The sequence below is a fragment of the Ochlerotatus camptorhynchus genome, unplaced genomic scaffold (assembly GCF_037179485.1).
Source record: "Ochlerotatus camptorhynchus isolate MF236.1 unplaced genomic scaffold, CSIRO-AGI_Acam_v1.1 ptg000054l, whole genome shotgun sequence".
Taxonomy (NCBI): Eukaryota; Metazoa; Arthropoda; class Insecta; order Diptera; family Culicidae; genus Ochlerotatus; species Ochlerotatus camptorhynchus.
Window position 1 is genome coordinate 398,112 of NW_027040544.1, and position 23,177 is coordinate 421,288.

At 37.5% G+C, this 23,177-nt stretch overlaps 1 protein-coding gene across 1 annotated transcript; it reads right to left on the reverse strand.

Annotated features, from left to right (window-relative positions):
• Window positions 1-558: 558 nt before the first annotated feature.
• Window positions 559-13,281, reverse strand: LOC135717268 (phospholipase A1-like). Its single transcript, XM_065239264.1, has 7 exons — window positions 12,811-13,281; window positions 12,092-12,264; window positions 1,552-1,675; window positions 1,238-1,483; window positions 995-1,177; window positions 734-932; window positions 559-673 (listed from the first exon to the last, which is right to left on the reverse strand). The coding sequence occupies exons 1-7, from the start codon at window positions 12,869-12,871 to the stop codon at window positions 583-585; spliced, it is 1,077 nt and encodes a 358-aa protein (XP_065095336.1). The 5' UTR covers window positions 12,872-13,281; the 3' UTR covers window positions 559-582.
• Window positions 13,282-23,177: the final 9,896 nt, after the last annotated feature.

Consider the following 23,177-nt stretch of genomic DNA (forward strand, 5'->3'; position numbering starts at 1 on the left):
ATGCTACATAAACTTTGGAAAAAATGCTCCTTTACTGCGTAGCTACTCAGAATTACTTTTCTTCCCCGTTTTTTTTAGTCAGAGAAGTGGAGCCATGGGAAAGCGTTCAGAATGATCTTCTTAAAGTAGCATACAAGCACCATTTTATCGTTTTTAATTGAGAGCTTAGCCTAACTTTTCTTTAAAACTTCATAAATTGTGCAATCATCAACTAAAATTTGGATGTTTTTCAGTTTAAACAATCGTAATAAACGTTCTATGACGTAGAGTTGAAATATGTGCCTTACAAAAAAAAACAAAATGCACCAAAATCGATATTCGTATCTAAAATTTAATAGTATGAGATTAAGTATATAATTAGACATTTTACGAATTTATTTTCTCTTTATTAGTAATTGAAAGTTAATACAATAAATAACTTTAGCACCATTATTTATTAAGTCAATACAAACATTGTTTATCATTTCTCGTATAGGATTTAAAAATCTATTTGTGGCTACTTAGCAGCCGTTTATAATATTAATACTTCGACTACAAACTAACCGGTTGAGTCACTGGGCCAAGTGAACTGAGCAAGTGCGTTTAGATGCAGCACCGCTTATCTCCTGGCATTGTGGAATCCGATGGACAGAACGGAGGACTAGAATCTTTGATGCAGTACGATCCAACAGCACTGAAATGATTGACAAACATCAACGCACGTTTTGAAGCGATAATGCTACAAGCATCATACCTGGGAGGCGTTTTCTGTCCCATCGGAATGGCATAACCTATCGCGTATCCGAAGCGACTTCTTGCTTGTCTTCCCGATGACGGCAGTAACACATTGGTGGGACACCTTCGGTGGCACGGTTCCGCCATTGGTTCCATACCATCATAAACGGATTGTGCCAGATAGCAGACTGCCCAAATGTGACTGCACAAGTTGATGTCTGAAACGGAGTATAGAGTTAATGCAACGAGAATTTGTTATCAATAATTACAAACGGTTAACTTGAGCTGTTGCCACAATAGGGCTGCCGACGACCACCGTTGATGCAGAAATCAATATGTCCAACTCTTCCTCCTTCTCCATAGTGACCTGCATTGGTGTGAATCACCTGAACTGACTTGGCATCCCCGCTGTCTAATCTGTTCATGTTTCCTGGTTTGACAAGTGGTCTTGCAGGGTCCAGGGCTAGAATGGAACAATGAAATAGGAAATACTATCGACAATAGTTGAAGGTACTCTAATTACCTATAATACGTTCCAGCCGGAAGTTTAGATGGTTTGCCATCAGCCCGCAGATGTGTGCACCTAGCGAATGTCCCACGCAGGTCGTCTTCTCAGCTGGAAGTCCCAACGATCGAAGCTTCATAAAAGTCTGAGCCAGGCAAGAAGCAATCGGTCGAATGTTGTACACCGCAGCAACGTAGCAAGGAGGCTGACCCAGTGCTCCCCAATCGACCAGAAACACATTGTACCCTCCGTGGTTGATGTAAGCTGGAACGAAAGGAAAACGTCACCTCAGATTAATACCGGCGTCAACCTCGTTAGTTTGGCTGTAGTACCATCCCGCAAAACCGCAATCGGTAGGGTGTCGTCTCCACCGGCGTAACCATGAACTAGAATGATGTTCTCCTTCGACGGCTCCCATTCGGTATCGTTCAGCCAATCCGGGTGATTCATTTTAAACTATGAATTGAGATAGTGTCATTATACCTATTCGAGTCTAGATTAATTTATTCAGTTTCATATATTTGGAGCTATGAAGACATCTATTTGATCTCATTACAATTAATTTACTAGCTTGATATCAAACGTTCATAGTAACGAACTGGGGATTAGAGTAGTGGCAATGAGCCCGGTTAGTGGGGCAAACGCGTGCTTGAAAACATGCAAATTGCACGCATGGGGTGCCAATCGCAATGATATGGCTAAAAATACACAAGTTGTAATATAAATAGCATACAATGATTGGTTTGACGTGATAGGGTTGGTCATATTTCACCCAGTGAGTGATGATGATGTGTGTGGTTAAGTATATCTTGAGATACTTCTTCAATGACATAATGTATAGCTTGTCGTCAATGAACTACATATGTTTCATTGACATTCATAAGCCCGGTTTTGCACATCTCAACCTTGCCCGGAGACTATCAAACCGCAGTTAAAATTCCACACCATCAAGTGGCGCCAACTATTGTGCAAGGAAGGCACACACTATCGACCGTTGGTCGGATCCCTCACAGTGGGCCCTACAAATTTGCAGCCACGAGACGGTCTGGCGGCTTACGCTGCGCTGTATTTGAGCGAGACATGCTATGGTGAGGACGGCAATTATCGGTGGAGAAGGCGAAGCCTCGATCGATCGTGGATCAAACCCGCTTACCGGCTTATGAAAAATTATTACTTTTAGTTGGTTGGTGTGGATGTGAAGACACGAAAAAAAACTTGTTCTTAGAAAACGGTGGTAGAATCGCTCCGTTGACATTGGAGCGGCTGGTCCTGTTGTGCTGCTTAGAAGTTGTTCGTTTAGGTACCGACTGTTGTTTGAAAGGGTTTAGGTGCAGTGCTTCATAGCGTTGTTGTCACTTAGTAACAAGGTGATGAAAGCTCAAGGATCAAGGCCAATCGCAATTATCGGTCAATGATCAATACTGGTTTGGAGATAATAATACTATTACTCTAGGGTGGTACCCGTGAGCTCAAATTTTACGTTGAAGAAATGTACTGCTTTTATTAGATGATGGAGTCCATGGATTTTATCGAAAACAAAAATACGGAGAGTTTCACAAGAATGTTTATAGGTTACAAAAACAGCTAAAAATATCGGAAAAACACTAAAGCATTCTGAATTGTGTAGCTTCTGCTTCATTTGCATGTGTAAATAATTTGGTGCTCGTCTGAAGCTATTAAAACTATTACACGCTTTTATTGGTATAGTTACGTACTGATGATATATTTCTAATAAGGTTTATGTATTATGGAGCAAAGATAAACCGATATTAATTTTTATCATTACTTTTGTACGTTTTTATGAGGGTAAGCGTGACAGTTATAGCACTAGTACTCCAGTTTTCTGCCCAAGGACCTAAGTAACTCAAATTTAAACCAAATGTCCATGGTTTTATTTGTGTGTTTATTGAAATATGTATCTGCTAAACTTGCATTGAAATAAATGTGGTAATGATTAAAAGTAAAAGTTGGAAATTAAAGATAAACACTGAGAATGTATTGTCATGTTCGGTAATTTTTGACCGAAATCTTAACAGCTGAACGTTTGATAAAACTTGTTTGCTTAAAAATAATTTAAAAACAAATTCAGTCATGTTCAAATGATCAAATCTTGTAATTGCAGTGGAGATTTCGTTTTAAAGTTGCTTAAAAACAATTACATTGAGTTTACCAAATTTTACCGTGGTGACGGCATCTTCTTTTCACGGCAAAACATCGAAACAAAATCACTTTCTTTTTAATATTTTAAAGCTTATGTTTACTTTAAAGTTCATCCAAAGTGTTATATTTTCAGAATTTTTTTCAATCTTTTACTAACATTTTTAAGCTTTATTTTGACAAACAAGTTTTATTATTTTTTATTGTCGGGCAAGCAGCCGATTTGATCGGTCGCATTTGTATATTAGTAACAGGACACACACACACATTTAACTGAATTATTGTTTTATCTCGAGTTGTTGGTGCAATGGTACTTGATATAAAAAAAAATATTTGCTACCCATTATGACCTCCATTGTTCATGATCCATATTTCGGTTGGTGTGATGAGCCAGGTTTTTTTCAAAGTGTTTTTATGTTACTTCATACGCGAAGTTAACGATTTTCAGAGTTGGTTGGAAATGCTAACATGAAGCTTTAATGTGATGATTTATTAGCTAGAGAATGATCTTTAGAAGAGGGTAGGTGGATAGTTCCGTTAGAGTACGGCAGTATAAAAATTGAATAGAAGTTGAAAATGAGCGAAGGGCCATTAATGCGACAGTTTTTAAAGATAGACGCACATTTTTGCCTAACCCGTACGATGTACGCGGAGACTTGAAGTATGTCTCCAAGTCTACAGGCAAAAATGTGCGTCTATCTTTAAAAACTGTCGCATTAATGGCCCTTCGCTCATTTTCAACTTCTATTCAATTTTTATACTGCCGTACTCTAACGGAACTATCCACCTACCCTCTTCTAAAGATCATTCTCTAGCTAATAAATCATCACATTAAAGCTTCATGTTAGCATTTCCAACCTACCCAGGTTTTTTGTTCGATCGAACGTAACGTTTCTTTTTTTCATGGAGTTTTTTTTTCTACAATCGGCTGATGATCTGGTCAAACCCAGGTCCAGGATACCATTTCTAGTTCTTCAGCGGGTTCACTAAGATATAAGAAGTCCTGAGCTGCATCTCATTATATCTAGTTTTAGGTCGCTGGTTTTTGCCGCTGACAAGCTGTTCCGAAGCCATGCAGAACCTCCATCGACACCTCATCATTCGTCCCATCATTCGTCGCATCATTCGTCCCATCATTCGTTCCATCATTGGTCCCATCATTCGTCCCATCATTCGTCCCATCATTCGTCCCATCATTCGTCGCATCATTCGTCCCATCATTCGTCCCATCATTCGTCCCATCATTCGTCCCATCATTCGTCTCATCATTCGTCCCATCATTCGTCCCATCATTCATCCCATCATTCGTCCCATCATTCATCCCATCATTCGTCCCATCCAGGGCTCTACATTTTCGAAGCTCTAAAATGAACTCGTGTTTTGTTTCTCTCATACATACGTGTTCGACGCTTCCTTTCTATAACGCCTAGCTAGACTATCAGCAAGAAACGAAAATAAAAAAGCAGGACGCTTAGAAGGAAAGGCTGGCTGTGGAACTTCTCGTCGTTGCTTTGCTCATCGCTTTCAATGTAACTAATGTCGATTTTCTAGTTAAACGAACCTCATTATGGCTTTCAATCCCCTTTCACGAACACTCTATCACCGCTCTTTCAATTTGTTTAAAATGCGTTATGTCCCGTTTTTGATCATTTTTTTTAGATAAATATATGGATGGAAGATAAATTAAAAATATTACGTGTAATCTTCACGTAGTTTCTCGTGAGAAATGCTTTAAATGTGTTATTTCATTTTCCGTCATATATCTCATGAAACCTCTGTTGATGTGTTTCATGAAAGAGAAAACTATCAAAGTCGAGCGCTCTTTCGCTCATCCGTTTCACCCAAGCTTGACAGGAAGACCAATGGAGCGACGGGAGAAAGAGAGACAAGCGATTGAACATTTGTTTGTGCACGCCGACTGAGGTTCTAGAATGCTGCGAAGCTGTTCGACTTTAACAAAAAAAAGAAAGCCAGCAGTCTCTTCGTCGCATCGATTTGGTCGATTGAAGCTGATATTGTGACGCCCTGGTCCCATCATTTGTCCCATCATTCGTCCCATCATTCGTCCCATCATTCGTCCCATCATTCGTCCCATCATTCGTCCCATCATTCGTCCCATCATTCGTCCCATCATTCGTTCCATCATTCGTCCCATCATTCGTCCTCATTCGCACATCATTCGTCCCATCATTCGTCCCATCATTCGTCCCATCATTCGTCCCATCATTCGTCCCATCATTCCTCCCATCATTCCTCCCATCATTCCTCCCATCAATCATCCCATCATTCGTCCCATAATTCGTCCCATCATTCGTCCCATCATTCGTCCCATCAACTACATCCGAAGATCTTTATCTCAAATCGAGGGAAGACGTTCCATGCAAGTTCTACCCAGAGCCAGACTAGATCATGTTGGTCTTCGTCAAGCGGACTGTCTTCAATTTGGACTTCTATATCAACACATGTTGGCTAAACTTGGTGAGTTCGTTCCTTTTTGTATTTTTTTATCTTTTCAAACCGGTAACGGTGGTAGATTACCTTTTCGTGGTGCGTTACTGGTGTGCGATCTACCACCGAACTCTTGTCATGACAACTGCAAACTAAGGTTCAGTAGTCAAAGGAACACATTTTAGTCCTTGTTACTTTTTATGCTTTATTAATAGTGATAAGACTGGGGTAGTAACCATCCCCGTTATGAATTTTTATATGGTATATTCCAAATCAAAAATATTGTTTATGTTCATAGAGTATTTATAATCTTTTCCTCTTGGTTCTTCTACTTTTCCTTTCCTTTTCCTTTTCCTTTCCTTTTCCTTTCCTTTTCCTTTCCTTTTCCTTTCCTTTTCCTTTCCTTTTCCTTTCCTTTTCCTTTCCTTTTCCTTTCCTTTTCCTTTCCTTTTCCTTTCCTTTCCTTTCCTTTTCCTTTCCTTTTCCTTTCCTTTTCCTTTCCTTTTCCTTTCCTTTTCCTTTCCTTTTCCTTTCCTTTTCCTTTCCTTTTCCTTTCCTTTTCCTTTCCTTTTCCTTTCCTTTTCCTTTCCTTTTCCTTTCCTTTTCCTTTCCTTTTCCTTTCCTTTTCCTTTCCTTTTCCTTTCCTTTTCCTTTCCTTTTCCTTTCCTTTTCCTTTCCTTTTCCTTTCCTTTTCCTTTCCTTTTCCTTTCCGTTTCCTTTCCTTTTCCTTTCCTTTTCCTTTCCTTTTCCTTTCCTTTTCCTTTCCTTTTCCTTTCCTTTTCCTTTCCTTTTCCATTCCTTTTCCTTTCCTTTTCCTTTCCTTTTCCTTTCCTTTTCCTTTCCTTTTACTTTCCTTTTCCTTTCCTTTTCCTTTCCTTTTCCTTTCCTTTTCCTTTCCTTTTCATTTCCTTTTCCTTTCCTTTTCCTATCCTTTTCCTTTCCTTCTCCTTAAGGAAATAAGAAAAAATGCACAAATTTATTGTGCGGCTATTGGGATCGGCTAAAGGAAACATTTGTAGAAAGAGCTTTGTTGAGCTAAATATTTTTTTAGCATTAAATGGAGTAGATGGATTAAAAGTTCATTTTTGAGTGTACGAGTTTTGGTCCCACCATTATCGTGTTTGAACATGTTTGACAGAGTTTATTGACCGGCTATTTTGAGAATTTTGAATTGATAGTTTTTATGTTATATATTTCTGGATAAAAGTAATGCAAAGGTGGTGCAGTTCGAATTCATTGGAAATCTATCATAGATTAATTTGGTGAGCTCGGTCCAATAAAAAATTATTCTAATATATCCATTAACATTGTTATTTATTTCCTTCTGCTACTTGGCGGGATATCACCGATCGCACGTGATCTATTGTTCGGTTGGTGGAGTTGGGTAGTAAGAATTTAATTAATTTTGAAGCGTAATTCAGTTTTTGGGGTGAAACATTATGCGCTCATTGCATTTAGTTAATTGTCCTCAAAAAAAAAAATCTGCGCGGTTGGTGCTTTTTAAAAGCGTATAACCTCAAACTCAGTTGCCAAAATATAACAAATAACTACGTTATTACATCAAACTGATTGGGGTGAGTATATGTGATGCAGGTATCACCGTTGAATGGAAAAAAAAACTTGGCCAATTTCTTTTGTTCGGTAAGTTATTTGCTACCACTGTACCGAACGTACGAGCAACTTTGGTTCTTACGGTCATCTAGGAAAGAGGGTACTAAAGACCGAGAACATCTCTGCATCTCTACGCCTGTTACTGAGGGAAAATTGTTTGTCAGTAAAGGCGGAGAATGATTAGGTCTTGATCTAGAATCAATTGTGCTTGATCGATGGTTTAAATCACCCTGAATCCTACTATATACAATTTATTCGAACTTTAAATTCATTAAAATTAGAGAAAATTTGCCCAAGATTTGCAAATATCACACCTCTTCCAAGGATCCTGAAAAGATTTCAAATTTTGTGAGCATGGAGTGATAAAATTAAAAACATGCAAATTGCAATTTTCTAAATCTTGAATCTAGAATCTTGAACTTGATCAAAGCTAAATATTATATTTTTTTCTCTGTATTTTTTTACGTAGGACTACGTCTGTGATTTTTATATGGGGGGTACACTTTGTGGAAACCAAAAATGGAACATGTAACGAAGTTATGAACGGTTTTCAAACGTTAATTACTCTGCTGCCCCTGGACCAATTTTAATTATTTTATCACCAATCGATAAGAAATATTTCTACGCATCAATAACAATGCTTCTGACCGTTTATTTTCAACAATAAACTATTGAAATATGGTTTATGTCAAGCATTGCCCAAAACCGGCGAAATAACTAACAAATCCACCAATTACGTACATGCATATGCTGTTTCAGATAATCGTTTCTAGACGAAACATGTCGATGTAGGATTTCTGCTTCCCCAACAGAGTCATCAGAGAGTCGTTAGTAGACGAAACAAGACGAAGTGGCATTCACCTCCGATCTTCGGGCGTGTGCGAATAGGGACACTCATCACCATATTCAGCACCACATGCCCCCAACGACCACACAAAATGTTCTCCAGAGTTGTAATCTTGTAACCAAACTTGGAAATAGGGTTGAAAGTGATTTTGTTCGATTCTCTTCATCAACTTTCTGTTTCGTTAATAACTCGACGGCAAACACATTCATTGATACGTTTGTTGTTCTGGAGGATAGAAGAGCATGGCAGAAATAGTGCGAAATAGGTTAGTGAAGCCATGATCATCAAAAGAGGAAATCGATGAAGAGAATTGACTTTTATCCCTTTGTTTCTAAAACCATTAATTCAGTCGTAGTAATTGCAATGAAAACTTGCATCGCACTGCTCTTGGTTCTTGGGTTACACTTGTTGGTCGCAACTCTGCTGTACGACGTTTTCGAAAGACCACCAAAAAACATGAAATTACACTTTTTCTAGGGATGCCTAAGACTCCAATTATTCGATTAACGATTATTCGTAAAGATTTTTCCAGCTATTCGATTAAATATTTATCGAATTTTCAATTATTCGAGCGCGTAGCCCCTGTCCAGCAGCAGACGGGCCGAGACTCTTGCGAGTGCCCAATCATTGAACCGAAGAATATGGGATTGTCCGGTCCGAATTTGCTGATCTAGCTGCCTACACGTCATCATCATCTTCCAAAGGCTTTAAGCCTTTTCAGGGCAATCATAGTCATACTAAAGAGTATAAGCAGAGAGAACCCCGGTCAAATTCCTATTCCTACACATAACACAAGTTCCTGCTGCAGTTAACAAATAACATTTATTTTATAAGACCACGTAGTCCTACGTCACCATTGCGTACAACCCCATAGGGATGTCTCTTGCAGTTTTTTCTTGAATTGTTTTCCGTGCGGAGGCAGCTCCCACACCTGGACCCTACCTATCAGCCCATCAACTCATGAACCGGGAACCAACGGCTTTACTTTCCTTCCGAATGAAGGTGTGATCAGAAATGTTATGCACCAGAACATCCCGGCGACGCTCACTGGGATTGAACCCAGGCCTGCTGGGTGAGAGATTATCACGCTTACCACTACACCACCGGCGCCGCTCTTTTTTTCTGTAGATACTACGAAAATTATAAAATGTCTCAGACCCTTGTTTTTGTGTTTCGTCTCTTCAAAAATAATCATTAAAAATATTGTTAAGAATTGTCGTCAGGAATTTCTTTTAATTTTAAAATATTACAAAAATTTGCAAAATGAGTCAAACCCGAAAACATTGCTTTTTTATCTCTCAAACCAGTATTTTTTTATATTTTTACGTGTCTGACTCGGAGCATGATTCAGAATATTTTTCAGATTGTAATTGAACAAGAATTAAAAGTAAATGGTGTCATTTTTATCATTGCCATTTCTTAAATTATTGTTTTATAGTTAGTAATTTATCGACAAAGTTTCATTTTCAACATTGAATACATACTTTGACTATATGTTTAGTATTACTTATGCGTGAAGTCAACGATTTACATAGTTGAAGATGCTAATTTCAAATAACAGACTGTAGTGGTAATTTTTATACGATAGATGGAGTAGATGAAAGCATAGAGTTGATAGTTCCGTTAGAGTACGGCAGTGTGCAATTTTCACATTGCCGTACTCTAACGGAAATATCAACTCTATGCTTTCATCTACTCCATCTATCGTATAAAAATTACCACTACAGTCTGTTATTTGAAATTAGCATCTTCAACTATTGAATACATAGTTTGTTGAATTTTGAAAATCATTTTATTCCAATTAAGTGCATATTTTAGGTATCGATTTAGATAAAAGAATACAGCTTCATCCGTAGATTGGTCAGCTCCCGAGCTGAATCAGTTATAGATATGATTTTAATTCATATTTTATGTGCTTAAACGTTGTCATCTGTATCATAAATTTAATTCAAAAGTTTTTGTTCATTAAATAGTGCTTTATATTCGAAAATAGGTACATACATTGACTTTACGTGAATCTGGCGCAAAGTTATGAGTCAAGCTCCCATTTAATTTGTTTTTAAATAATTCAATAAATAAATTAATATTATTAAATTACTGAACCACCCTAGTAAATAATCACGTAACGAACCGAATGCCAAGTGATGGTTAAATTCTATGTACACATAGTGTATACAATGTTTCTGAGCGTAAACATAGCTTAACACAAAAATATTTGTACGATTTTTGCTTCATCAAAGTATTTATTACAAGTAATTTCGAAATTAAAAATAAATGAACCACCCTATGGAAGTATTTCAAACCGTAGTGCCGGATGCACATAACATACCTGTTAAGTTGGTTCAAAATATCGATTTTACACCACCAAGCTCCATCGATTCCAAATCGGGTCCTGATCATTCTCTTAAAATTTGAGCTCATTTTAATGCCCTTTGAAGTTTATATGGGAATTAATATGGTAAAAGTGATCTTTTTGTTCTCACTGTTCTAGCCCTTCTTCATAATGATTTACGAGTATGCTTGCTATACTTTTTACGAGAAATTTTATCAGCTACAACTTTGCTATTATACTTCAATTAGTTATTAATTGATTTCGAAGCCGATAACATTCTGATATGATTAATCAACTGATTTATGGGCAGCACTGCATCTTCCACTTGCTTCTTCTCGCCAAGTACACCAATGTTGCCTGCTGAGTAGTTGATGGAGCATGCCAGAAGAACATCATCTTCGTAATCAATTAGTAACTAATTATCCTGATGTTCAATTGAAATGTGATCTTGAGCAAAGTTGTAACTGGAAAAATTTAACATTTGTACAGATAGCAAACTATTCTGTATGTCATAACGGAGATGGGCTAGATTGATGCGAACAAAAAGTTCAACTTTTCGCATAGTAATTCCAATATAAACTACAAAAGCCTATTGCAGTATGAGTTCGCATCCAAATGAACTAAAATTTAAGGGAAAACTATCAGGACTAGATATGAAATCGATTGAGCTTGATGGAACAAAACTGATTTTTTGAACCACCCTAGTATCTGTGTTACTCTTGTGGAAATATAATATTTAATTTTCTGAAGTGTTTTTAGATGCATTCAGTGAAAACTAATGATGTTTGAGTTTATTTTGAACTTTCAAATATTAAATGGACCACCCTAATGAAAAAATAAGGGAACCACCTTAGTAATGTATCACGCATTAGATGCTAGCGATGGGTTTAAATGATACACAAGTAGATTTGAAATAGTTGTGCATAGTTTTAGAAGCCAATTCATCAATGTTCCTTTTCCAGCCTACGACTAACGAAACAAAGTCCCTAAAAGTTGATTTTTAACAAATCAAAATTTTCGTGAAAATACCAGATCTCGACGTTTCATGCATTTTAAAGTCATTTCACCAGTGATGGAAAAGTTCTCGAAAACTCACTATGATTCGCGAACTTTTCCCTTGGTGAACTTCGTGAAATATCGCGAACTTTTCCAACACTGCATTTCACATCAAAAAAAATTTTCGAATTCCAAAATTTCATGTGATCTTTCGGTTTTCAAAAATCTTAAACTTGGACGATTTTACGCCATCCCAAAATCATGTCTAATTGAGCCCAAATTTTGCACAGGGTTATTTTTCGAGGCAATACACATTTTGTATATGGTCAGTTTTTGGAAATTCAAGATAACCATTTTCATTGACATCCTAGCCTATATATAAAAAATATATCACGCTTGTTCCTTTAGAGCATTTCAGGATATATTTATAAAGTGTCCGAAATATGTATCAGAACGGAAGGTAAGAATCGATCAAACTCACCAGAAACTTATCCTTCACGATACCGGACGTGTACAGGATGGTCTTGATGGCCGGATCCGGACAGCGGTCTTCGCCATTTCCCCGTTTCCATATGCAGTCCTCCTTGGTGGTGTTGTAGGATCCCGGGTCCCCGAGGTAGAGCGCTTGGGTCAGCAGCAGCTGGGCCTGCGCATCTATAAAATGATCTTGCGGTTTGTAAAGTACACTAGATCGGATCACATGCGTTTAAATGTACAATCGTGTTCCCACTGACTGTAGGGCAAGAGAGACAGAAATAAAGAAAAACGGCAAAGAGAGAATGTGCCTCAAATTGATGAAAATAGAGCTGGTGAATAGAGACAATAAGTGGGAAAATGGAAATTTTAGGGTGGTCAAAAGTATATGCATGTGCGTTGTTGTAAGCAATGTGTTATCGAAGGAATAGGAATAAACAAGAATCGCAAAAGAGAAGCAGTTGGTTAGTAGCCGGTTGAAAATGGAAATGTCAGTGGAATTATGTTGTACTGGAGTCCGTTTTCGTTTATTGGTCAAGCCGATTCGATTCGATGGCTTCGATGGAAGGTCGACTGAGCAAGACGGTTCTATGAGCATGTCGTCGGTTGCATGGAATGACGGATGACGATGTTGACTCGAAGCTCGATGAGTGGTGGGCCACGTCTTGATGAACAGCTGAGTTTGGACAATCTCTCTTCAAAAGATTTCACAAATTTTACACTTACAAATCACGAAACTGCCACACATGAACACTGAAGTCAGAACGATTTTCATCATTATCAACATTTTGCCACACAGGTTTCCGATTTCTTTTCGCTTAAAGCACTTGAACTTGAGTCTAATTAGTTGTCAGCGCGGTAGGGAAATCCTTACGCTTTGAGTACCCCTCAAGTAGGTTTGAAAATTACACTTTTATGTTTCAATTGCCACTCTTTATTGCACTGCCAATGCTCACTCCGAATGAATTAATCTATGCGCGGGAAATTATTACGATCTTTTTCCACTTGACTTTGAATTCGCAACAGCTCTTGAAAACGCACCGATTCGGAATGAACAGCCTTCGCAGGTTTTCCAGTTACTGCACTTTGCTGGTCTGATGGGCCAGATTGGACTGACTCACAGCACTATACCTTGCGTACTTCGCACACAGCATTCGCCAATATACTATTCCACCTGAACCGAGGGCTCTCCTGCTATAACCGACTGGTTGTGATTCGTTGGTTAGTTGACTGGGTATGGTCAGCAGCTATACGTCCGCTTTCGAGCACCGATCGATCGGTGGGCCGGCAGGTGGCTGTTTGTGCATGCTGCACATGCGGATGGGAATGAATAATTTTTAGGTTCATTCATAATGTCATGACACTTTAATGAATGTGCGCGCCCGGTTTATGAGAGTGTTCAAGAATGGAAAAAGAAGCACACCATCACCCTTGGGGCACCGGAGACGGCGATGGACATGCGGAAAACCGTTATGCAAAAGTGGGTCATCGATTGTTTCGACGGTGATGATTTGCGGCTTGTGTTCTAAATGTCAAAACACAAAGGAGGCCTTCGTGTAAAAGTTCATCCCTGGTGTGCGGTGGTTGAACTTTGTAGACATGAGGGAAGTACAATGAAGATTTTATTTTATTTTTTATGTTAATTTGTGATTTTTGTGCTTCAAATCCTAAAATTACAAACTGAAGGAATATTTCCATTGGATAACTCAGAATTTTTCAATTGGCTTTAATTTTCACTTGAGTATTGAAATGTGATTTAAGAACAGTAAATGATGGCTTCAGCAATACGTTAACATATTATCGCTAGGAGGATAAATAATGTCCTAGAGTGTTTAAATTTTGGTCAAACGATGCAATGAAAAATGATGCAAAAAATTAACGTTCGTGGACTTAAGTGGATTCTAGGATAAGGTGTTAGGAAAGCCAACATTTACCATACATAATCAGGTTGGAGCTAAACATGTTATACTACTTCAATAGTGAGCAATAAGTAATGGTAGAAAATGTCTCTATTTTTTTTTTATAATTTGTGATATCAAATGAACAGAATTGAAATTGAAAGACCTATAATCTTTAAAATAAATTTGAACTCTCGAAAAATTTGCTGGATTTTCGTTAAATGTCCGCAATATCATAATCGTTTTAAGTCCCTGAACATTTATGATTTGTTCTTGTCCGAGATCTTGCAAAAATATCTCCCACAATACCCACAATTCATTTTAAGTTCTTTTTTTTTTCTTGTGTTGGGGACATAATACCACCGCGACCATAACTTTGATCTATTGTGGTGTATCCTCTTTTGATTTTGCCGTAACGCAATGGCAAGATGCTATTTATATGAGCAACCACCACTACTGTTGTTGGCAATTATCTCAAACAGGTAATGCATTCCTTATGAAATGCATAACTTGATTGGGAGAAGCAGCCCAAATTTCCCAGGGTTCCATAAGCCCCTTATCTAGATATATACGTCGTTTGTGAAATAGTGCAACGCAGTCACACAGCAAATGTTTAGAGCTCTCACTCTCTAGTTTACAAAAACGGCATCTGTCTTCATCAACTTTTCCGATAAGTTTAAGGTGATATTTACTAGGACAGTGTCCTGTAATCAAACCAGTATATGTACTCAAATCGTGTTTCGATAAGGTCAGCAGTTTTTGTGTGTGCAAAGCGTTGGGCTCTATGAAACGTTTTGATTGCCGGGCATTTAAGGTATTATTCCAGGTGCACTGTACCTTTATTCTTTCCCAGTTATTGAACTCCATTTTAAGAGCACAAAAAGATAATCCTAAAAATGGTTCAGGTCCAATAAATTGCATTGATGATCCCACTTTAGCCAATTGATCAGCTTTTTCGTTCCCTTCGATTCCGCAATGACCAGGAACCCAGTATAGGTTAACCTTATTACAGTAGGACAAATGCTGCAATAGCTTAGTGCATTTCCAAACCAGTTTTGAAGTGCAAGTTTTGGACTTTAGAGCATTCAACACTTCTTGGCTATCTGAACAAATACATATGTTTGCATTTTTATAATTTCTTTTTAAGCAAATCGTGGCACATTCTAGGATGGCATATATTTCAGCTTGAAATACTGTTGGCCATTTTCCCATCGGCAAATTTTCCGCGAACTATAATAACAATGTCGTCAGCAACTTCAAATCCTTGATGCTTTAACTTTAAAAGAAGATCATCAACTACCAGAGACCACAGAAGTGGAGAAAGAAGTCCTCCTTGAGGACAGCCTTTTACAGCTGTTACTTTTACTAGTGCATCTAAAAGATTAGTTGATATTTCTCTTTTGGATAGCATCTCCACAATCCATTTAATTATGTTTTCATTAAAGCCACGATTTCTCATGGCGTTTATCATTGACGAAAAAGACGCATTGTCAAATGCACCTTCAATATCCAGAAACGCTGCTAATAGAATTTCCTTTGCTGTGAAGGTTTTTTCTATTTTAGTAACTAGCATATGAAGAGCTGTTATGGTGGATTTGCCTGACTGATAGGCAAATTGGGCTCTACATAGTGGGTTACCATGAAGAACATCTGATTTGACATATTCATCTATAAGTTTTTCTATTAACTTCAAAAATATTCATGAAAGACTTATTGGTCTAAATGATTTCGGTGAAGTTTTGTCTTTTTTGTTTGCCTTAGGTATGAACACCACCCGGACTTGCCTCCATATTTTTGGTATGTACCCTAGAAGAAAGCTCGATTTGAAGAGCTTGATTAAAATAGGAATTATTAAAGTTTTGCACTTTTGGATATGTGCTGGAAAAATTCCATCTACACCTGGGGATTTGAATGGGCTGAAAGAGTCTATTGCCCATTTAATTCTAGAGTCTGTAAATAGAATGTTTGCTAGATTGACAGCCTCCTTGTTGAACACTACTAGTTCACAAGAGTTATTCATTCTAGTAGTACCATTTTGTTCTTCACATCTTAGAGATGTATCTTGTATGCAGTCAGTAGTAGGACTAGACCCTGGAAAATGAGAATGCATCATCATTTCCAAAGTTTCTGTTGCATTTATAGTAAAAGAGCCATCAGCTTTTTTAAGAGCTCCCAGGCCGTTAGAATGGTCCTTTGAGAGAATTTTATGAAGCCTTGCAGCTTCAGGAGTGCTTTCTATGTTTTCACACATGTGCCTCCAGTCTTTTCGCTTGGATCTTTTTATTTCTCTGTTATACTCACTTAGAGCCTCTTTATACTGAGACCAGTTTGCTGTGCATTTGGCAGAATTGAATAGTTTCCTAACCCTTTTCCTTAGTTTTTCTAATCTATCATTCCACCATGGCACATTTCTGTTAGTCGTGCGCACCTTTGCAGGGCAACTAATATTATAAGCCTGATTTATATTGCTTATTAGGCAATAAGCAGCTTTTTCTAGCTTAGAAATTGAATCAAAATCCTGTAAAATAGGCTCATTTTGACTCTGAAGACTGAAGCTGTATAGCTCCCAATTTGTTTTACGAGGATCTCTGTAAGTTTCCTTTAATACATCATTGACCGTGAATTCAAACATAATTTGCATATGATCAGATAAAGAAATTTCATCCGATACATGCCAATTTACTATACGATCTGAGATTGTTGGACTGCAAAGTGTTAGATCCAACACCTCTTCCCTTATTGAATTAATGAATGTTGGCGAATTACCCTTATTACATATATCAATATTTCGCTGAGAAATGAAATCAAAAAGTGACTCACCCCTTTTGTTGATCCCCGAACTACTCCATATCGTATGATGGGCGTTGGCATCACATCCGATGATAAAGGCTTTATTTTGCCTTCTGCAGTATGAGACAAAGGCTGCAACATCAAGAGGAGGTACATCATCAACGTCGCCAGGAAAATAAGCGGATGCAATGAAAATCTCCGTTTTTCCTTTCGTAGTTGGCACCTCTAACAAAATTCCAGCAATATCTCTGTTGATAAGTTCTGTAATAGGTGTAATTTTAGCATTACTGTTCACCAGAATTGCAGCTCTTGGTACAAGCTGAGTATTGGCATAGATTAACTTACACGATTGTGTAGGCATTCCTAAAATCCTACTGTGATATGTCCAAGGCTCTTGAAGAAGCGCTACGTCCAGTTTGCCTTTGATGAATGTCTTACATAGAATTGCGGAAGCTGCCTTTGCATGATGAAGGTTTTCTTGTATAAATTTGATACTTGTTCCGGTCATTTCTATTTCTGTGAGCTACTATTTTTACCATGTTAAGTTACACAACCTTAAAAAAATAATTCAAACCACATAATACTGATGTGATTCTAAGGATCGGAATCTTACAAACAGAGATCTTGAGAATTTTTCCAAGGTATGAGGCGAATTGCCGAAATCTTTTAAATTTACATGGGCCAAAATATTTTTATAGCTCAGTAAGTTTTTTTTTTCAAACCAAGGATCTTGAAAATTTCCCAACACTGATAAAAATTCAAAGATTATTTTTATGTGTCCCACACATAAATTTTTGGCAATGTGATAAACAAATGATATTTATGTGTCGGACACATAGTTCTTATGTGTACGCATAAAATTCATGTGTAACCACACATACTATTCATTTGACTCATAAACCTCATGTGTACTTCTGAGTGGATTCTGATTATGTGTGGTCACATGAAAATCATGTGGAATTTTACATGAAAATTCGCCAATAAAAATTTGTTGTTGAATTTTATGAATGTAGGTTTCTGTTAGGGATTTCGATTTTTTTTTATCTAAATCTTGGTCACGAATATTTTAATTAACATGTGTGATGATTTTGAACGGTGACATAAATACCTGTTCAAATTTATTTTAACATTGTATGCATTGATAATCAATTTTAAAGAGCGTCCAGATTTTTGGACTATGTGTCTGGATTCCAATGTATTACGGTAATACATATCTGAAGACAACCAGCAACTTATTCGTATTCCTTGATAAAAGTTAAAATGCCTTAAGAACGCAGTACAATTTGTGTGATTCTAATACTTTAACATTCCGAAGCTAAAAACAGTGTAAGCGTTCGTTTCAGTGTGCACCTTTTTCAACAGCACAAAAGTACACGGAGAAAAAAATTTGAGTTATCTTTACTTCATATTGAGTTCAGCCTCTCACTTGCACTCTTTATTGTAGTCAAAAAAGGAACGAGAGATTCGACCCAACGATATTGTTCAGCCCAATAAGTTACTTCTCAAATTAACGTGAATTAAACTTAATTTTGGGTAGAATATACTTAAGAGTTGGTATTTTTTTTTGCTGGAAACTACTATAGGGAAAAGTACTTAATGTTGGGTAGTTTTTCATCTCCGTTTAAGGGATTAGCCAAATAAGCCTATAGTACCGAACACAGCTGTAGAAACTCACTCAAATTTTAGTTCCGATTATGACGTTTACTCATATTCGAGTAATCTGATAAATTTCCACTAAAACATAGATCAAAACACACGGGAAAACTTTCCGAGATATTTGGTTTATGTTTCCAAGGGAAGTCGAAGAAAAACTTCCATGGCATGTTGCAAGTAGCTTCTGCGAAAATTTGAAAGAAATATCCGGTGGAAATAGGAAGCAAACTGGAATGGGAATTAAAAGCGATAACAGCTGCAAGGAACTTCCGCGGCAAGTTGGAATAAAGTTCCGGGAAACGACGGAATATACCTGGAAGAAATTTTAAAAACATCCAAGCGGAAGTCAGAAGTTTTTTTTTAAGGAAGTGATTAAATTTCCGGGGGATGCTGATTGAAACTTCCTAGGTATGTCAGAAAATCCGACGGAGGTCTGAAAAAACTTTTGGGAATAGTCGGAAATCCAAGAAAAGTTCCGGAAGAACTCGAAAGGCAGTTCCAGGGGAAGTCAGAAAAACCGTCCAAGGGAAGTGATAAGAAACTTCCGGGAGAATTCGGTTACAACTTCCTGGAAATCAGAAGCAAGATATTCCTAGAGAGATACTTCCTGTACTAATTGGACATTTGAAACCTTCATGATTTTTCATTTGGATGGATCTGGGCACTCTGGTCTCAAGCGATTTTATGTTGCAAGCAAGGAATCAAAAATATCTCCAAATGACAAAATGACAAGCGATCAACGAACCGAATGATAACGCTAAGTCAGATGTGGAAAGCAATAATGATAATCTTTTTCCTTCTTTTTCATCACAAGCAGCCCGTGCGAATCAACTCACTCGGGGTGGTAGGAGGAAACGAGCAAATTGTTGGCAAGCTGCTTCACGAAGTAAAGCCAAAGATGATACACGTGTGTTAATGGGATTTTTTTTGTTATGTCTTTTCTCGCTTCAAATCAGGCTATGTCCTCATCCGTGTATATTGCAACAAAGCAGGCAAGCAATGTATCATTATCGTTCTACCACTCCGATCTAGTTATGTTGCAGAGCGAGATTGTCATGGTAGTCGTAGCAACCGATTTTGTCTGTATCGTTGATTGCTTTATGTGTTTGGATTCGCTGGTTGCAAGTCAATGGAAAACTGCTTGAAACTAAATCTTCGTCAGTTGAATTCTGTTAAAATCTCTGAGTCATGAGGCCATCAAGTTTGTTTACATTCCTGTTTCTCCAGAGTATGTTTTGTTAGAATTAAAACGCTATTTTTTATGGTTTGCAAATTGGTGTTGGTGTCTGCTGTTGAGCTTTCAATTAATAATAGCTTTGTTCAATACGAGCTCAAAACAGATCGTAATAACCTACGAGTTCGTTTTGGCATTCATTCAGCTGTTCCGAGCTACTCCGAGTTGCTTATACAGTCAATCCATAGTAAAACGATATAGTGGTTCTCAGAAATTCAGAAAAAATAGGATGTCCATTTCCATGTTAGGGAGGTCAAAAAAATAATTTTTTTTTTCAAAAATTACGTTTTTCAAAAATTTATAACTTTTGAACCATTGCACAGTGGTTCCCCTTAGAACAAAAGTTGGCCAAAACCTCAAAATTGCTGTAAATAGACAAAAAAAAACAGTTGAAATAGATGTTTTTTAGCTGTACGAAGAAAACTTGACAATCAAGACGTCACAAAAAGGAGTATAGTAGAACAAAAACCAATGCATTGGGCCAATTTCAATGATCAAAATATCAAATAAAAGTTATTAAAAATGCTTTTTTTAATAATTAGGGCAGAGAACTACTTCGGCCTAATAGCCCATTTTGGGCCTATGGAGCAGAAAACTTCAAATAAATCCATGAATTCGGAGCTTACAAGTAAATTATCCGTTTGGTACGATACTTTAGTTAATAAGCTACGGAACAAAGTCAATGAAAATGCGTGATATGAAGACTTGCACCCATTATTCCCAAAAACAAAAGAAGCACTCCGACCGAATCAATTTTTATCTTCATCTGATAGGCCGAAGTGAATTCATTGGCGTTTCAATTGCTTTTCAATGCGTTAGGCCGAGTTTAGAATCCGTAGGCCGAGTTTGGCGTCAAGAAGCAGTGTTAGACTTTTAACAATATCTCAACGATTGGTTTTTCTTTATCAAATTTTACGGACATACGGAAAGGTAAATAAATTTGGAAGCCATCAGTAATAATAACATTCCGTTTGTTGCTATACTGCGCTAGATTAAGAAAGACTAAGTGCGGGTTGTGCTTAATAGGCCGAAAATGGGGTAGTTAACCCTACAATGATTTTAAAAATTGTGTTTTTTTATTGAAAACCATTGCTACCGAAGCGTACAAAGCCAAGACAAAGAAGAATCCCTTTTACGAAAATCATGTTTGGTCCAAAGTTGGTGCTTCATCAAACGCAAACAAATGTTCAACGTTTGTTTAAGTTTCTTGAAAGCTCAGCTTTGGTCCCCATGTAGCGTATTTTTCTACATGGCTGGTCACCCTAAAATACTACGTCATTTATGCATCTTCCATTTTTGGTTTTTATCAATTATTTTAAAATATTTCGGGATGAAGATAACTTTCCAAGTAACCACGAAGTCAGCTAATAGCCCAATAAGGACCCTTTTTGCAATATAGGGCTTCCAAGTTTTAGTCAGCCTTATATCAGCTATATATTGCAAAAAGGGCTGTTTTCGGGCATGTTGGTTACTTGGGCTTTTAGAAATTTATTGCTCAGAACCATAACCATTAGTGGGAATGACACTGATGAAGACTGTACATTGTAAAGAAATACGTATCGGTCATAGATACAAAATACTAAGTGCAATTAACTGCAAAATTATCATTTTTTTAATTCGCCATCAACTCAATTCATAACTTACACAGTAACTTTTATTTGTTGAATTTGGCACACAGTATAAATATAAATAGTTAATCCATATCCGATTACACCAATGCTGCACGCATCTCGATCAAATATTTAAGGCTGTTGAAGCATGCCAAATGAATATTTCATCAGATGAATTATTTGTCCTCTATCTCTCATTTAGGAGAAATCAATCGGTGCGTTTGATCCGGATGTTATTCCACGTGACATCAATCAAGATTATGCTAAATACAAAGCAAATCGTACGGCGAAACATCCTTTTCACTTTAAGATCACGAACAACGAAACGCATATACTTACGAGATGTTTTTAACAACCAGCAGGAGAAAAGAGGCAAAAATCCGCTACCATTCACTACGGAGCGCCAAACGGTGTCGTCGTGCGTCCGAGTGTGGTCATGATTTGAATATCAACTAGCCTCGGTTCGATTCTGGGCAAACCCGTCTGGCACCTAGTTGAATGTGAAACGAGCACACCGAGAGAAAATCGCTTCTTTTTAATTTACACGATAAACATTAATAAGTAATATTTCAAGCAATGCTGGTGAAGGGCTGAGTCATTTACAACGTTGCTTACAACGTTGTTTCACTCGCACGTGGATTAGGGCTTGTTCGATCGATCGATCGATCGAACGGATGGATGGCCGGTTGATCGATGAAGACCGACGTGCTAGATAATGTGACGGTTGACCGTTAGTTTAGTTTGCAATTTTGTATTTGTGTGAAATCAATATCCAAGACGATCAACAGAAGGATGATGAGCTGAAAATAGTTTGAAAATCATTAAATTTATCATCCGTGAGCAGAGTAAACTTTTGAGACCGCAAGCAGGTGTGATCAAGCAACAAAATCAACGGATTTGAACAATATCGTTGGTAGTGCGAGAAGTAGTTGCAACAATGGGCCACCGGAATGGTTGGTTAACGGAGGTGGTGCGTAGAAATATTTGTCGGTTTGTTTCAATTATTTTATTATGGCACTGCAACCGCTATGTTGTGTCGTGATTCAATGTCAATATGCGCACACGTATGGCCGAAGTTGCTGCATAATCATGCGTCGTAGGGGTCTATTAAAGCAGTACTGATTCCATTTTTACGGCTTGGGAAGCGACGCATGCATCGGCAAAGTTGAATCATATGAAACATCAGATTTTTTTTCCAGTACAAGAAGAATTTCAATTGATTGCGTTTGTTAAGAGCCCATTGTTGCATTTCTATGTAGTTTTCGTGGGAGTGGGAGTTATTTTCTAGCCATATCATCCAGTGCAGATTTCATGAGTGATAGTCATCAGCTAAACAAGTTTGCAGTTGGTTGTAAAATATTTGTTCAGAGAACAATTTACCAACTTGCTTATATAGTTTTCCTTGTTGGGAAGGGAAGTAAAGCTGTTGGTCCCCGGTTCATGAGTTGATGGATCAATATGTAACTACTTTTACACGAGACGTAATCCATATTGGACGTAATTCATGGAACGTAAACAAACATTTCATGTAAAATTAAGTGATCTCAAACCGAAACATCAGCTAGTCGGCAAAGAGAACGTTTGATTGAATTGATTTTCACGTTTCTTCCAACTGATTCTTATGTCAAAAGGCCCACTTACATGTGTCGGTCTCAGTGTGTGTGTAACACCACATACTATTAATTTGACTCATAAATTTCATGTGTGCTTCTGGAGGGATTCTGTTTTTGTGTGGTCACAAGAAAATCATGTGGAATTTCTCATGGAAATTCGTCAATAAAAATGTGTGGAACTTTATTAGTGTATGAATGTTATAAAATTTTACGTCGTGTCGGAAAATTCATGTTAATATACAATTGACTGTGTGATTTTCAGTTTTGTGCATAATTTCAACTGTTTAAGTTTATT